This window comes from Ascaphus truei, chromosome 15 (genome assembly GCF_040206685.1).
Source record: "Ascaphus truei isolate aAscTru1 chromosome 15, aAscTru1.hap1, whole genome shotgun sequence".
NCBI classification, from domain to species: domain Eukaryota; kingdom Metazoa; phylum Chordata; class Amphibia; order Anura; family Ascaphidae; genus Ascaphus; species Ascaphus truei.
In genome coordinates this window covers 48,037,540-48,056,046 of record NC_134497.1, presented here as the reverse complement: position 1 = coordinate 48,056,046, position 18,507 = coordinate 48,037,540, and the positions used below count along the sequence as shown (strand labels likewise).

At 42.1% G+C, this 18,507-nt stretch overlaps 1 protein-coding gene across 1 annotated transcript in view; it reads right to left on the bottom strand.

Moving 5' to 3' along the window:
- The window catches only part of LOC142466383 (fer-1-like protein 4), a 126,174-nt gene that overhangs the window by 9,381 nt on the left and 98,286 nt on the right, over positions 1-18,507 (bottom strand). The window contains exons 6-9 of the mRNA XM_075571240.1: positions 16,189-16,230; positions 13,917-14,075; positions 11,578-11,635; positions 6,009-6,140 (exon numbers count right to left, since the gene is read on the bottom strand). Of these exons, the coding sequence (XP_075427355.1) occupies positions 6,009-6,140; positions 11,578-11,635; positions 13,917-14,075; positions 16,189-16,230 (391 nt within the window). The remainder of the gene's footprint in view (positions 1-6,008; positions 6,141-11,577; positions 11,636-13,916; positions 14,076-16,188; positions 16,231-18,507) is intronic.

Below are 18,507 nucleotides of genomic sequence, written 5' to 3'. Positions count from 1 at the left end.
ACAAGAAATGTTTCAAATAAAAGACTTGATCAACTGTAACAGTTCTTCAGTAATTTACCTGTTACAATGTCCTTGCGGACTACAATATGTGGGTCATACAATTGGACCTTTATGCATAAGGATGTTGGTGGTGGGGGGGGGGGGGGGTACTCGTATAACAGGAAGTCTCCCAACAAGAGACTTTCTGGATACAAAAATTGAAAACCCTCAAAACCTCAAGGCTTGAGCATTGACATAGATCTGGTTTCCTTTCTGAACTAGCACACTAGTTTATTACATTTTTTTATCCTTTTATATGCATATTTTATATTTCTAAATACTGGGAAATTTATTGGTATTTTTTATAGTGATATATGTATTTTTATAATTATTTATATTTATTTTATTATCATTCATTTTAATTGATGTTCTAACATCATCTTGATACCTTTTCATTTATCTGTATACTAATGGTTGTTTGTTCCCATTTAGATTATTCTCCTAACCATACATTTGCCCCTCATTTGTTAATGTATTTGCTAAATGTTTCCAATTTTTTGTCCGCATATTATCTATTGTATACAGTCATGTGAAAAAGAAAGTACACCCTCTTTGAATGCCATGGTTTTACATATCAGGACATAATAACAATCATCTGTTCCTTAGCAGGTCTTAAAATTAGGTAAATACAACCTCAGAGGAACAACATATTACACCGTCATTAATTATTTAACAAAAATAAAGCCAAAATGGAGAAGCCATGTGTGAAAAACTAAGTACACCTTATGATTCAATAGCTTGTAGAACCACCTTTAGCAGCAATAACTTGAAGTAATCGTTTTCTGTATGACTTTATCAGTCTCTCACATGGTTGTGGAGGAATTTTGGCCCACACTTCTTTACAACGTTGCTTCAGTTCATTGAGGTTTGCGGGCATTTGTTTATGCACCGCTCTCTTAAGGTCCAGCCACAGCATTTCAATCCGGTTGAGGTCTGGACTTTGACTGGGCCATTGCAACACCTTGATTCTTTTCTTTTTCAGCCATTCTGTTGTAGATTTGCTGGTGTGCTTGGGATCATTGTTCTGTTGCATGACCCAATTTCAGCCGAGCTTTAGCTGTCGGACAGATGGTCTCACATTTGACTCTAGAATACTTTGGTATAGAGAGGAGTTCATGATCGACTCAATGACTGCAAGGTTCCCAGGTCCTGTGGCTGCAAAAACAAGCCCAAATCATCACCCCTCCACCACTGTGCTTGACAGTTGGTATGAGGTGCTTGTGCTGATATGCTGTGTTTGGTTTTCGCCAAACGTGGCGCTGTGCATTATGGCCAAACATCTCCACTTTGGTCTCGTCTGTCCAAAGGACATTGTTCCAGAAGTCTTGTGGTTTGTTCAGTTGCAACTTTGCAAACCTAAGCTGTGCTGCCATGTTTTTTATAGAGAGAAGAGGCTTTCTCCTGGCAACCCTTCAAAACAAACCATACTTGTTCTGTTTGTACTGTCATGGACTTTAACATTTAACATGCTAACTGAGGCCTGTAGAGTCTGAGATGTAACTCTTGGGTTTTTTGCAATTTCTCTGAGCATTGCACGGTCTGACTTGGGGTGAATTTGCTGGGACGTCCACTCCTGGGAAGATTGGCAACTGTCTTGAATGTTTTCCACTTTTGAATAATCTTTCTCACTGTAGAATGATGGACTTTAAATTATTTGGAAATGGCCTTATACCCTTCCCAGATTGATGGCCAGCAACAATTGCTTCTCTAAGATCATTGCTGATGTATTTCCTCCTTGGCATTGTGTTAACACACACCTGAATGCTCCAGACCAGCAAACTGATAAAACTTCGGCTTTTATAGAGGTGGTCACACTTGCTGCTGATCAATTAATCAAGGGCATTTGATTAGCAGCACCTGTCTGCTACTTAGCATCTTAATTCCTATGGAAGCAGTAAGGGTGTACTTAGTTTTTCACGCATAGCTTCTCCATTTTGGCATTATTTTTGTTAAATAAATCATGACACGGTGTAATATGTAATGTGTTGTTGTTCATCTGAGGTTGTATTTACCTAATTTTAAGACCTGCTAAGGAACAGATGATTGTTATTATGTCCTGATATGTAAAACCATGGAATTCAAAGAGGGTGTACTTTCTTTTTCACATGACTGTATGTATTGGTGTTGTTTTTGTGTATATATGATATTCCGCCAATCATTTTTGTGCCGCCCCTTTTAACATTGAGACGTCGATGTTTTATGGACTATTTAAACCAGGACTTGTAGATTATCATATCCATACATCCCTGAAGAAGTTCGGTTCTCCCGGATGAAACGCGTAGGGTTACCCTAGTTCCTCATGGATCATTATCATTGCTGTGCTTAGCTGACCCGTATTTGGGAGCTTGAAGTACCTGGGACCTCTCTGTGCCTTTTAATACCGCTGCCAACACCGTCGGCTTGAGGAGATCAGGGCTGGACATCCATTGGCTAAGAGGGTCCGTGACATCACCCGTCAACCTAACCCGGAAGTGAACATCGTGAGGAGACGCCGGTCAGCTCGGTATCCAGCACGGGACGCTCCAGCACTACAGGACCCAGAGTGGTCAAATTGCCTGTTTTACTCTTAGAGCATGTGAGTGGAATTAGCTCTTTGCTCTAATATTTGTTGTAATAAATTGTGTTGCACTATATTTTCTTTTTCTCTCTTCCATACACCATTGAGAGTTCCTGCTGCATCCTTCATAACCAGATTCCTTGCTTGATTATCACCTGCATCACTCCGAGGGGAGTTTTGCGATTTGAGTGTTTTTTGTGACGTCTTCTGTGGTGTTGTGAAACTCCTACGTCAGCTGCATCTCCTCTTGGTGAGATTAATTTGTACTTTATCACTGGGCTTTATTTAATAGATTTGGGTTTGCGCTTAAACTTCCTGTATCACCATCACAAGAAATGGCTTAACAAGATTCCCCTCAGCCAGTTCAGTAGAGTGAGGAGAAACTGTTCAGTTAAAGCGGATTTTGATCACCAATCACAAATATTGGTTGATCGTTTTTTGGCTAATTTTTATTAATAGTTTTATCACCGGTTTGTGATATTTTAGTTACATATTTTAGATATTCATTCATAATTTGAATTGTATTGAGGTCTCCTTTTTGCTAGTTGTTCTTTATGAATTATTATTTTATATCAAATTGTATAAATACTGTGTGGATATGATAAAGTCATTTTTAATTAGGCACTTTTAAGGTTAAAATTCAGGATAGAGATTATCTGATGAGTCAATCTCATTTGAGATCTTTTGAGAAGATCAGTTCAGGGTTTGGTTCTACTAGGAGCTCGGCGAGTGGTTTTGGTCCTCCTAAATTCATAACTAGATATTGGCTTGTAACATCTCAAAAACTTTGAATACCCACTGGAAGATTCTCCAGTGTGATCCTCATCTATGTGATATATTGCCTAAAAGAGCACCAGTAGCCTTTAAGAAAGGTAAAAAATATCAAAAACCGTGTAGCACCAAGTAAACTTCAGGAAATAGCTAAACCAGCTCTTGAAATTTCTAATGGCAATTTCAGATGCATGAGGACCAGATGTATTATGTGTCACATGTTGGTTCTGACTTCAAATTTCATTCCAAAGGCAATCATTATGAGGTTAGAGGCCACATTGAATGTCAAACAACTTTTGTGGTCTATTGCCTTTGTTGTCCCTGTGGGATGCAATAATTTTGGGAGGACCATACTGTACGTCCTCTCAATGTTAGATTCCTTGAACACAGGAGGAATGTGGTTAAGGGTCTTGTTACACATAGTGTGTCGAGACACTTTGGCACACATCACAACAAGGACCCCAGGTTTCTCACTGTCATGGGACTTAAGCATATTCTCCCCCCCCCCCCTCCTCCGTCCATTAAGGGGGGTGATAGGTTCAAGACCTTGTGTCGTAGGGAATCCTTCTGGATTTACATCTTGGGCACCCTTGCCCCTGCTGGTTTCAATGAATGCATTGACACCAGCACACTGGTATGATCATCTACAGTAGTTGATGCTTCACTTCTACTAGTGGTTCCTTTATATATCCCCCCTCTCTATTTTGAAGTGGGAGGTGTAGATATAATTTACCATATTTTGGTTTTTACTACTCCTTGCTTTCTTATTATATCTCTTTTTTGCATATTACATCAACATGCATTTATTGAGTATAATTTTTTTACTACTAAGATTAGTTTTTTAATACTTACAGTACACGATTAATTTTTATTAATAATTTTATCACCGGTTTGTTATATTTAGTTACATATTTTAGATATACATTTATAATTTGAATTGTATCGAGGTCTCCTTTTTGTTAGTTATTCTTTATGAATTATGATTTTATATCAAACTGTATAAATACTGCGTGACAATTATATTGTGTCATTGCTTTTATTGTTTGTTGCATTTATATTGTTTTTGTATATTTTTTATACCTCATGTGTCTTTATGTATAAACTTTGTATATGAATTAGTTCATTCCAGACATTCCATTCCTTCCCTTATCCCTTCCTTCGCAATCTTGTGCGTGAGTGCTCATTATGAATTGGTTGCTTATTATGTTTAGCAACTACAGCTGGTTACCGATTGGATTTGAGCCTATATATATATGAGCCACCATCAAAATATCTCCCTGACGAAGTCACATTGATGACGAAACACGTTGCAACATAGCACACGTGGTGACTTCATCACGTTTTGGAAGTCCGAAACTCCCCCTGCATGCTAGCAGCTGATTGCGGATGCCGGGCTGCACTATGCTTAGAGTTTGCTGCAGGAGTGAGTGAGCCGCCCGTACAGCTAAGATCTTTCTTGGAAGGCCTATCAATCTAAGGCTGAAACTAACGGATGATACCAGCCACTCTTCTGAAGTGCCCAGCTGTTGCGGTTTTGGATCGTGACTAACACCGGGGGACGTACCTTCTGAGAGATTGTCTCTTTTATATTTCCAATTCCCACCTCCCTTACCCCGATACCAGGATTTTCGATCATTGTCACCCATTATGGAGTAGTTTAAGCCCCAAATGAGTAGTACCTTGTTGAGATAATATATCTCAATATGCGCTAATTCTAGCTACACTTGTGAGTGTGCTTTTTCTTTTTTTTAGATTTGTCCATTTTTTAAATAAATGTCAACACAGATAAACGCTATGTGGCATGCGCTTCTATCTTTTTTTTTTAATAGATCCTTGTGGATGTGGTTCATCCTCCCAGAAGCTGCGGGACCATCACAGCATTATATATCCTTTTATATTTTCTAATCAATGGACTTTTATTCATGGACATTTTACATTTACATTCCCATGTGTATTTATGGTTCGTTCTATATACATTTTTGATACACTTTTGTGATTTTTGTATTCACATCCTACTTTGATTCTAATTGTGTCACTTTATGGTATATTCTTTGATATTATTAGCAAGCGCTAACTGTTTGTTTTTCATATATGTGTAAATATATATATATATATATTTCTTTTATAGCAAAGTAATACACTTTTTAGAACAGCAGAAGAATTTGAGTATTTAGCGCATATTTTTACGTGTTGACTTCAGTTATGGGTTTTAATCTGTTTTTTATTTATTTCTCGGTAAAGAGCATTTCACGCACAAAGAAATAACAATGTACATATGAATAATAATAAATAAATCAATAGTCATAATAGAAATAATAAAAACTATATAATGGTGCAAAATAATGGGCAATGAATTGCAGCTATAGAATAGAAACCTGCTTACTGCAAAACATTACATCCTAGTGTTTGGGGACATTGTACACTCTGCGCCTGGGGTGGCCAACGCCAGTCCTCAGGGGCCACCAACAAGCCAGGTTTTTAGGATATCCCTGCTTCAACAGAGGTGGTCCAGACAAAATGATTGAGCCACCTGTGCTGAAACAGGGATATCGGGCTGTTGGTGGCCCCTGAGCACTGAAGTTGGCCCATCTCTGCCCTATGATACTAGGTAGGTACTAGACATGTTTTTTTAACCCCTTACCTGGTTATAATAGGGACAGTTGGTGGATTTCTGAGTGGCCGTGTGCCTCTTCTCGTCCCCGACCTTCACATGTACCACGGGGTCGATGTTCACTCCCACCAGCTTTTGTGCTTGGATGACAGTGACTGCAATCTATGAAGATGCAAACACACAAGTGTAATTACAAGCAGTTATAAACCCTATAACGATATATAACAGGGGTGGGACACCCATCCAGACCCCGTAAAAAACCCATTTCAGTTGAAGTATGATGTAACTCAGGGGCGGCCAACTCCAGTCTTCAAGGGCCACCAACAGGCCAGGTTTTCAGGATATCCCTGCTTCAGCATAGGTTGACTGAGCCACTGATTGAGCCACCTGTGCTGAAGCAGGGATATCCCTAATACCTGGCCTGTTGGTGGCCCTTGAAGTGTCTGGATGGGTGTAACACCACAGTTAGGTGTATTTAATGAATGTAGCATTATTTCCCTCTCCTCTCTTCTTTAACTTTAATTTAAATGACTATTTTCAGGGTCTGGATGGGAGTAACACCAAGACATAATTACAGTCACGTTATTGGAAGTTATAGGCTCTGGATGGGAGTAACACTAAGACATAATTACAGTCACGTTATTGGAAGTTATAGGCTCTGGATGGGAGTAACACTAAGACATACTTACCGTCACGTTATTGGAAGTTATAGGGTCTGGATGGGAGTAACACTAAGACATACTTACCGTCACATTATTGGAAGTTATAGGGCCTGGATGGGAGTAACACTTAGACATACTTACCGTCACGTTATTGGAAGTTATAGGGTCTGGATGGGAGTAACACTAAGGCATAATTACCATCACGTTATTGGAAGTTATAGTGTCTGGGTGGGAGAAACACTAAGACATACTTACTGTCACGTTATTGGAAGTTATAGGGACTGGGTGGGAGTAACACTAAGACATACTTACCGTCACGTTATTGGAAGTTATAGGGTCTGGATGGGAGTAACACTAAGGCATAATTACCATCACATTATTGGAAGTTATAGTGTCTGGGTGGGAGTAACACTAAGACATACTTACTGTCACGTTATTGGAAGTTATAGGGACTGGGTGGGAGTAACAGTAAGACATACTTACCGTCACGTTATTGGAAGTTATTGGGTCTGGAAGGGAGTAACACTAAGACATACTTACTGTCACGTTATTGGAAGTTATAGGATCTGGATGGGAGTAACACTAAGACATACTTACCGTCACGTTATTGGAAGTTATAGGGACTGGATGGGAGTAACACTAAGACATACTTACCGTCACGTTATTGGGAGTTATAGGGCCTGGATGGGAGTAACACTAAGACATAATTACCGTCACGTTATTGGAAGTTATAGGGCCTGGATGGGAGTAACACTAAGACATACTTACCGTCACGTTATTGGGAGTTATAGGGTCTGGATGGGAGTAACACTAAGACATACTTACCGTCACGTTATGGGAAGTTATAGGGTCTGGATGGGAGTAACACTAAGACATAATTACCGTCACGTTATTGGAAGTTATAGGGCCTGGATGGGAGTAACACTAAGACATACTTACCGTCACGTTATTGGAAGTTATAGGGCCTGGATGGGAGTAACACTAAGACATACTTACCGTCATGTTATTGGGAGTTATAGGGCCTGGATGGGAGTAACACTAAGACATACTTACCGTCACGTTATGGGAAGTTATAGGGACTGGATGGGAGTAACACTAAGACATACTTACCGTCACGTTATTGGGAGTTATAGGATCTGGATGGGAGTAACACTAAGACATACTTACCGTCACGTTATGGGAAGTTATAGGGTCTGGATGGGAGTAACACTAAGACATACTTACCGTCACGTTATTGGAAGTTATAGGGACTGGGTGGGAGTAACACTAAGACATACTTACCGTCACGTTATTGGAAGTTATAGGGTCTGGATGGGAGTAACACTAAGGCATAATTACCATCACGTTATTGGGAGTTATAGGGTCTGGATGGGAGTAACACTAAGACATACTTACCGTCACGTTATTGGGAGTTATAGGGTCTGGATGGGAGTAACACTAAGGCATAATTACCATCACGTTATTGGGAGTTATAGGGTCTGGATGGGAGTAACACTAAGACATACTTACCGTCACGTTATTGGGAGTTATAGGGTCTGGATGGGAGTAACACTAAGACATACTTACCGTCACATTATTGGGAGTTATAGGGTCTGGATGGGAGTAACACTAAGACATACTTACCGTCACATTATTGGGAGTTATAGGGTCTGGATGGGAGTAACACAAAGACACACTTACCGTCACGTTATTGGAAGTTATAGGGTCTGGATGGGAGTAACACTAAGACATACTTACCGTCACGTTATTGGGAGTTATAGGGTCTGGATGGGAGTAACACTAAGACACACTTACCGTCACGTTATTGGAAGTTATAGGGTCTGGATGGGAGTAACACTAAGACATACTTACCGTCACGTTATTGGGAGTTATAGGGTCTGGATGGGAGTAACACTAAGACATACTTACCGTCACATTATTGGGAGTTATAGGGTCTGGATGGGAGTAACACAAAGACACACTTACCGTCACGTTATTGGAAGTTATAGGGTCTGGATGGGAGTAACACTAAGACATACTTACCGTCACGTTATTGGGAGTTATAGGGTCTGGATGGGAGTAACACTAAGACACACTTACCGTCACGTTATTGGAAGTTATAGGGTCTGGATGGGAGTAACACTAAGACATACTTACCGTCACGTTATTGGGAGTTATAGGGTCTGGATGGGAGTAACACTAAGACATACTTACCGTCACGTTATGGGAAGTTATAGGGTCTGGATGGGAGTAACACTAAGACATACTTACCGTCACGTTATTGGGAGTTATAGGGCCTGGATGGGAGTAACACTAAGACATACTTACCGTCACGTTATTGGGAGTTATAGGGCCTGGGTGGGAGTAACACTAAGACACACTTCCTGTCACGTTATTGGAAGATAACACAACATTATGCTACAACAACATGACAACATTAACCCAGGGGTGCGCAAACTCGGGGGCGCTGCAGTTACAAGGCATTTCAATTAAATGCTGGAGGACTGCTTGAGGCCTACGCAACTTCTCTTACCACGTCTTTGGCGATGCGTCGCCATGGCAACACAGCATCAAATTACGGCACGGGTCACGTGACCCCCCGGCATCATTTGACGCCGAAGACAAGGTAAGGAGTGGGGCGCGAGCAGGGAGGGAGAGCAGGCAGGGGGTGCAGCGGGGAAAGTTTGCGCACCCCTGATAACCCAATGCTAATGAGATGTAGAGCGGACGTTGCTTTGGCATATAATTAGATTCAAGGACACGTGTTAACCTCGGGCAGCGTCCGTTCCTGTTGTAGGTAACGTGATGTTATGAGCTCTGTGGATCTGGCGCCCACTTTCTACATCTCTCCTGCATGAGACCTTGGTGACATGTGCGAGTTTGGCTGGCTGCGGTGTTAGCACCGTTCACGGATTGTTCCCTTAAAGAACAATATGAAAATATCTGAACAACACCATTCATGGCCAGAGAATGTCACGTGGCGCTTGGCGGTCTAGGACGTTTCGCCACGACCAAATGGTCGCCGGAGCTTCACCATGACTCATGACTGAATGAGAATACCAGCGCCGGTCACTTCACCACTAATGTAAGGGCCTTCCCCCCCCCCCCCCAAATTAAATTAACCCCTACCCCAGTGATTTTCAACCTGGGTTCCCCGAGCATCATTAAAGGGTTCCCTGTCATTTTCAGGTCATTTTAAAATTGTACCAAATTCAGAAGAGGTTACAATGCATCTGATCTCTGACGCGCTTTTAGAGAGGGTTGGGGTTCCTTACAATGCATCTGATCTCTGACGCGCTATTAGAGAGGGTTGGGGTTCCTTACTGTACAATGCATCTGATCTCTGACACGCTATTAGAGAGGGTTGGGGTTCCTTACAATGCATCTGATCTCTGACGCGCTATTAGAGAGGGTTGGGGTTCCTTACAATGCATCTGATTTCTGACACGCTATTAGAGAGGGTTGGGGTTCCTTACAATGCATCTGATCTCAGACGTGCTATTATAGAGGGTTGGGGTTCCTTACAATGTATCTGATCTCAGACGCGCTATTAGAGAGGGTTGGGGTTCCTTACAATGCATCTGATCTCAGACGTGTTATTAGAGAGGGTTGGGGTTCCTTACAATGAATCTGATGCTGCCAAAGACAGAGGTCATTACACTCTGCTCATATTACTTGACCTCCCTGCAGCATTTGACACCGTGGACCACCCTCTTCTCCTTCACATTCTCCATACTCTTGGTATTCGGAACAAAGCTCTATCCTGGATCTCATCCTACCTCTCCCATCGTACTTTCAGTGTCTCTTCTGCTAACACCTCCTCCTCTATTGATCTCTGTGGGGGTACCCCAGGGCTCTGTCCTGGGACCTCTTCTCTTTTCTCTGTACACACTCTCTCTAGGTGACCTAATAACATCTTTTGGGTTTAATTATCACCTCTATGCTGACGACACACATACTTTTCACCACCCGACCTTACACCTGCTGTACAAACCAAAGTTTCTGAATCTCTCTCTGCTATATCATCCTGGATGGCCCTCCGCCGCCTTGAACTCAACATGGCTAAAACAGAGCTCCTCATACGTCCTCCCAAACCTGGCCCTACTACCTCCTTCCACATTACTGTTGGAACTACGATCATTCACCCAGTAGCCCAAGCACGCTGCCTAGGGGTCACACTCGACTCCTCTCTCACATTCGCCCCTCACATTCAAAACATTTCTAAAACCTGTCGCTTTTTCCTCCGCAATATAACAAAGATACGCCCTTTCCCCTGTTGCTCGACTGCTAAAACTCTGACTCAGGCCCTCATTCTCTCCCGTCTTGATTACTGTAACCTCCTGCTGTCCGGCCTTCCTGCCTCTCACCTGTCTCCCCTACAATCTATCCTAAACGCTGCTGCCAGAATCACTCTACTCTTTCCTAGATCTGTCTCAGCATCTCCCCTCCTCTCGTTATGCACCATCCAGACTCTTGCGTTCTTCTCAAGGATGTCTTCTTTCTACCCCCTTTGTATCTAAAGCCCTCTCCCGCCTTAAACCTTTTTCACTGACTGCCCCACACCTCTGGAATGCCCTTCCCCTCAGTACCCGACTAGCACCCTCTCTATCCACCTTTAAGTCCCACCTTAAGACACACTCTTACCTCATGTATTACTACTGTGAAGCGCTATGTACATTAATGGCGCTATATAAATAAAGACATACAATACAACCTGATCTCAGACGCGCTATTAGAGAGGGTTGGGGTTCCTTACAATACAATCTGATCTCAGACGCGCTATTAGAGAGGGTTGGGGTTCCTTACAATGTATCTGATCTCTGACGCGCTATTAGAGAGGGTTGGGGTTCCTCAGAATTTCACATGGGGTTCCTTAACCAAAAAAAGGTTGGGAACTACTGCCCTACCCTAACCACTAAAACCCCTTAAATTGAATGAACATATTGGTTGCGCAGTACCTGGAAGTTTCTTGGTTTGGGGCTGGATGCTTTGTCCCTCAGAGGAACACTGCAGCGGCTGCAAAGAGAAACAATGTAATTATCCAATGACAAGTAGTGTTCTTTTTTGGACATTTTCACTTTTTTTGGTTCACTTAAATGCTATAACATTCACCACCCCATCCCTCTGCTGCCTGAAAAGCAAGTGGACAGATCTTTCCAAATCTCACAGGTCTCTTCTTCATGAGTGCAGCGTTTTCCAAACCTCACAGGTTTCTTCTTCACATGTACAGAGTGTTCCAAACCTCACAAGTCTCTTCTTCTTACCGCGTACAGAGACTTCTAAACCTCACAGGTCTCTTCTTCACATGTACAGAGGGTTCCAAACCCCACAGGTCTCTTCTTCCCATGTACAGAGCTTTCCTAACCTCACAGGTCTCTTCTTTATTAGTCAAACCTGACCTAGAAGTTTTGAAAAGCTCTGTACTCTATAATCAGGTTTATAATCTATATAATATGGAAAATAGCTGAAGCGCTCAAATGCAGGTATATCTCAAAATGATAATAAGCCAGACCACTGTACCAGGGTACTAACAATTGATATAGTACCTATTGTGTCATATAATGGGTACTATCCTCCTGAAGACAGGTGGTGTGTGGTGCAACCCACTCACCATCAGTCTCATTGGCAGGTTCCCCTGAAAAATATGCAAATACTCACATCCTGGTAGGGCAGGCAGGCTGTGCAGCTACTCAATGCAATACAGAGAAAAGGGAGACCAAAAAGCGCACCAGCACAAACGGAGCAGGAAGAAACCAGGACAAAAAAATGATTAAAAGGGCACTTTAATGTGGCAAAAGACCCATCCAATGCATTTCGAACGTCGCAGCGTTCTTTTTCAACGACGTTCGAAATGCATTGGATGGGTCTTTTGCCACATTAAAGTGCCCTATTAATCATTTTTTTGTCCTGGTTTCTTCCTGCTCCGTTTGTGCTGGTGCGCTTTTTGGTCTCCCTTTTCCTTATAATCTATATAAACCTGCTTTTCCACTAGAACCTGTAAATAATCAACATATCTGTAGTTTAGGGCTATTTCTAAATCTTTAGCTGTTGCATTAGGAAACCGTTGAGACCAGATAGCACTCCTATTAAAAATATATATAATCAAGCAATAAGCATATTTAATAGAACAAATCTGTAATCACAAAGAGCTCTGAGGTGCCAACGTTTCGGTCCCTAAAAACCTTCCTCAGGGCCAGAGGATCTTTTTTTTTTTTCCCCTATAGCATTGGGAAGATTTTACAGCCAAAAAAACACAAAGTTTGCCCAAAAATGTACACGTCACATGGCCAGTGTTCAGGTCACATGGCCAGTGTTCAGGTCACATGGCCAGTGTTCAGGTCACATGGCCAGTGTTCAGGTCACATGGCCAGTGTTCAGGTCACATGGCCAGTGTTCAGGTCACATGGCCAGTGTTCAGGTCACATGGCCAGTGTTCAGGTCACATGGCCAGTGTTCAGGTCACATGGCCAGTGTTCAGGTCACATGGCCAGTGTTCAGGTCACATGGCCAGTGTTCAGGTCACATGGCCAGTGTTCAGGTCACATGACCAGTGTTCAGGTCACATGGCCAGTGTTCAGGTCACATGGCCAGTGTTCAGGTCACATGGCCAGTGTTCAGGTCACATGGCCAGTGTTCAGGTCACATGGCTCCTGTGACCTTGTTGGGGTTTTTTCATGCAATTTAAAAAAAAAAAAAAAAAGAATAGTTCGAAAATTGCGAAATTGACAATTTTTTAGCAAAACAATATTCGCTCAGATTTTGAAAATAGGCGGAAATTACATCTTCTCCACCCGCGTCAAATTTGTCACTAAAAGTGCTTATTTCTTTAGCCAAACAGTAAGCGCGAAAAATATATGCGAAAAAAGGGAATTAAAAAAAGATTGGGGCGAAAAATGTGCGAACTGGGACGGGATGGAAATTGGCGCATCTCTAGTAGTGACACGCATATAGGCACAATAAGGCTCAGATCCACCAAACGGTGCTCAGCTTTAGCACGCCTTTACCGCCATTCATATAAAGGCATGCTAAAGCGTAGCACCGTTTTGTGGATCTGGGACTACGTGTGTTTCACTTTCAGTTTCCTATGTATATATTTGTAAATGTACGTGTATACATTTTTGAATCCAGCAAAAGATCTTTCCTAGAAAGGGTTGAGAGCTCTATACTTCCTTAACCCTCTCGGATGCCCAGTGGGTGTTTCAACATCTATGCAGTGTGTTTTTGGCAGCTCTGGGCGCAAAGGGGTTTCGGTAAACCCCCTAATCCAAGATGTGGCAAAAGCAGTTGATATAAATACCTCAACACCGGAGTGAAGTTTATCCCCGTAATCTCGATTTCCGACTCGTCGTAAGAGTCGTCGTCATCATCATCGTCGTCATCCTCCGTGCCCTTCACCAGCTTCTTTCCCATGGTCACGGCATCTTTATCCAACTTGCGCGCTGCCTCCATATCAATGCTAGATATAAACAAGTTAGAAAGCAACAAGAAGATAAAATCGCCAATCTTTGGAAGGAGCCGTCCCGGACAAGCAGTTGCCTTGGGCCCCTCCTCCTGTCGGTGCCGGGATCTAAAGTCCACTCGACAGGAGAGGGGAGAGCTGGAGGAGGGAGCTTTGTTCAAATAAACTCGTAGGCCTTCTCGAAGGGTTTGGAAGTGGACATTTGCCGGTCAAAAGTAGCGTCCCTGCAGGCGCTAATAACTTTGACATGATTGTGTTTGGCTGCCACCTTCGTCTTCCATCCTTTCAGAGTCTCCATTGGAAAGAAAAATGGTGAGGCCCAGATTCACAAAGCTGACGCAAACACTAACGGTGTGTCTTCCCAGGCAAACAACACAACATTAAGTGATGTTACCTCCCATAAGGAGCACATTGTTAACAATGTCTGTTGAAGAGGTGATCCAAGAGGGCGATTTTTTTTTTTAACATAGGTTTGAAGCAGGGGGTCTCCGGAGCTAAACCCCATTAATTTCAGCTCTGCTCAGCTTTGTGGATCTGGGCGTTCATTTCCAAAGAAACCAAAGACTATTCCTGAGATATTCATATATTTGTTTTTTTTACTTTTGCCAGCACTTGCAGGAAAAAATAGGGAGAGCTGCAGAGTCACCCAATCAGAAGCTGCAATGTCATCTCATGATGATATCACAGCTTCCTTTTGACAACCAGAGAGAGGCCCCATGGGACCTTCCCCAGAATCACCCCTGAGGAAGGTCCCCCTGGAGATGGAAACGTTGGCTTTGTTATGGCATCATTAAAATGTCGTTATTCATCTGTTTTTTCAACAGCTTACTGCTTCTAATGGATCCAGTTGTTGGTTTGTGAGCTATGTGGAATTGCCTCTTGAAAATGTTATTTATGTAGATTATCAATCTCACCATTTTGAGAATGCTTTTAACCTACAATTCCCCTTCTCTGTATTACATCTACAATCTTGCTTCTTTTTGTTATTTTTATATGCATTTTGATATTCTCAGTATTAGGGAGGCCAAGAGATATTTAAAAAAAAAACGTTTTTGAAAAGTTTCTATTTTTAAAAATGTCTAATGTTTTAAATATTGGAATAAAAAGTACAGTATGTAGCCAAGTCGTAAACCAGCGTGTGAAAGTTCAATGCCTGATCACTGAGAGCCATCATTATACACAGTGCAATAAGTATCTGTCCTGAAGAGCGTATAGTCTAATTAGTGATGCCTGGGTGATAGCGACTCACCTGAGGTCACAAAATGCTGACCTTAGGATTCAAAATTCAAACGCAGTTTTCTTACCCCTAATTTACTCTTCCAAGGATGATACCACTAATCTACTCTTCCAAGGAAGGTTCCACTAATCTACTCTTCCAAGGATGATACCACTAATCTACTCTTCCAAGGATGATACCACTAATCTACTCTTCCAATGGAAGGTTCTACTAATCTACTCTTCCAAGGAAGGTTCCACTAATCTACTCTTCCAAGGAAGATTCCACTAATCTACTCTTCCAAGGATGATACCACTAATCTACTCTTCCAATGGAAGGTTCCACTAATCTACTCTTCCAAGGAAGGTTCCACTAATCTACTCTTCCAAGGATGATACCACTAATCTACTCTTCCAAGGATGATACCACTAATCTACTCTTCCAAGGAAGGTTCCACTAATCTACTCTTCCAAGGATACCACTAATCTACTCTTCCAATGGAAGGTTCCACTAATCTACTCTTCCAAGGAAGGTTCCACTAATCTACTCTTCCAAGGATGATTCCACTAATCTACTCTTCCAAGGAAGGTTCCACTAATCTACTCTTCCAAGGATGATTCCACTAATCTACTTTTCCAAGGAAGGTTCCACTAATCTACTCTTCCAAGGAAGGTTCCACTAATCTACTCTTCCAAGGAAGGTTCCACTAATCTACTCTTCCAAAGATGATTCCACTAATCTACTCTTCCAAAAATGATTCCACTAATCTATGATTCCAAGGTTGATTCAACTCATTTATTCCAAGATTGATATGACTAACTAATTCCCCCGGTGCTCTTACCCTTCATGTAAAAATGCTGCTGTGACAGTAACTACAGACCATGTCATACTTACACCTCATCTTCAAATGCGACATTCCGGATAATGAACGCAGAGCTGTAAAAGAAAGAGTCTCTGTGAACATATATATACAGAATACGGAATTGAACTGGATTCCAAGAGAGATTAAGGGGCCAAGAAGATGACCAAAAGTAAGATGGGAGGATGGAATCAGAAAATGTGTTGGAGCGATGTGGAGAAGTGTGTCTGTAACCGCAGTACCTGGGAGATCATTGGGGAGGGTTCATCCAGCAGTGGGGAGACAAGGGCCGAAGGTGATGATTAGATAGATAGATCGTTAGATAGATAGACGATACTGTTCTGTGGCTAACAAAATGCTTTTATTTGTGGGAGCTTTCGAGATGCACTGATCTCTTCTTCCGGCGATGTAACAATGGATAAAGCAAGAGAGTTGTTTTCTTAAAAACAGTGCATCCCGGAATGTATCTGTGACTGAAGTCTATTCCTCCCCCCTGTGCAGTATGCAATTTATGACTTAAGGTGTTAAATGGTCCCTGAATGATAGATAGATATTTGTATATACATTAGGCTTCCACAGTCAACCTAACACTTAAATCCTTTGAGCCCCAGAAGATCGTCCGCACCTGAGTGCCACCAGTCACACCGACCTCAGTCACGTGACTGTTTGCCAGGACGCGAACAGAAATGGATGATGCTCCGAAAACGAGCATTTATAGCATGACGTATCCTGTATGTCATAGGGCCCCTTATGGGCGTTAAAAGGGTTAAAGCGCTTACTTCATAAGAAACATTCCGTGCTGGAAGACTTGAATGGACCATAAAGGGACATATTTATAAGCCATGCTGGAAGTTCACTTATTAAATAGCACTGCTTAGCAAATATGGCCCAGAGTGAACTGCAGAACCCTCAACCATGTATATCCAACCAAACAGCTTAACCCTGGTGTTGTACTGGTATTGCGATCATGTGATCTCTTGTGCAGCATATCCCATGGTTGCAACCTGCCCCGGCGGAAGACAAGTACCTCTACTTCTATTCTGTGAATGAGGGAGAATGTGCACTGCATGTCACAGGGGACATCAGTGTGCCAGCTCTTGAGAGATCCTGTGAATATCAGAAGGCCACTCGGGGCTAAATTAGCTATCTGCACCTATGATGTAACCTTTACTGACTGGTTTATAGCAGAAGGCAGGGCCATCCATCTTTGCCACCACCAGCCGGGACACAGTCATGGGGTGCTGCAATGAATTGTGGACAGCAACTCTCCCAGGCTTGGCAATGATTGGCAGTCTTTATATGCCAATCACTGCCAAGAACAGGGAAGTCACGCCTGAAAATTAATTCTGGTACCATGACCTCAACTCCCAGGTCCTTCCTCCACGGTGGTCTGGTGAGGAATGTGGTGGAAAGATATTCCCAGTGATTAGGGGCTTGGTGCCCAACCCCTGTGCAAATACTGGCTACACCCCTATATTAAAGGCATTAAGACGCTGGCCAGCCACAATCGTGGAAGAGGGCTACTAGATTAGATGAATTTATTTATTAGATTGAAAAAAGACTGTATCTTCATTGAGTTCAATCTTTGTTTAATTCTAACTGGGCGAGATACTCATTCTATATTTATAGTTTTATTGAGAGAAAGCAAACATAAAACCCAGTAATACATTTACCAATAATGTCTCATAATGGGGGGGAAATCCTTCCTGATCCCAGTAATGACATTGACAATCAGATTTCTCCCTGGATTAATGCTCTTCCTATATTTGAACTATTTCTGCATACCCCTATATACTACGGGTGGCCAACTCCAGTTCTCAAGAGCCATTAACAGGTCCGATTTTAGCACAGGTGGCTCAATCAGCGGCTTAGTCCGAATGACTGAGGACTGGAGTTGGCAATCACTGCTATATACCTTTCCTTTCTAAACAAATCCCCTAACCTTTTCCTCTACATATCTACTGTATCTACCATCCAAGTCTCCATGGGTTGCTAAATTATACAGTATTTCCCTCACCGAAAGGTCTCCCCTTGAAAGATCCTACACATGTTGCTTGATTAGAAGATCTAGTAGAACAGAAAGTGATAAATCGGGCGCTCCCACAGTAAATATTAAGTGTTGCAAGTGCAATAGTGTAGTAAAGTGATATGCTAAACAATATATAAAAAACAAATAATGTGCCCATCAATTAGTGCATTAAGTGAAAATATAGTGACAAATGTGTAAAAATTAAAGTTGCAACTCCCTGCTCAAACCCTCTGGTAGGAACTGTCTTCGTTGGCCCCAGAAAGGCTGAATTGCTCTTCAAAGGCCAGGGGGAGCATGGGAGAAAATCAACAAAAAAGAAGAAATA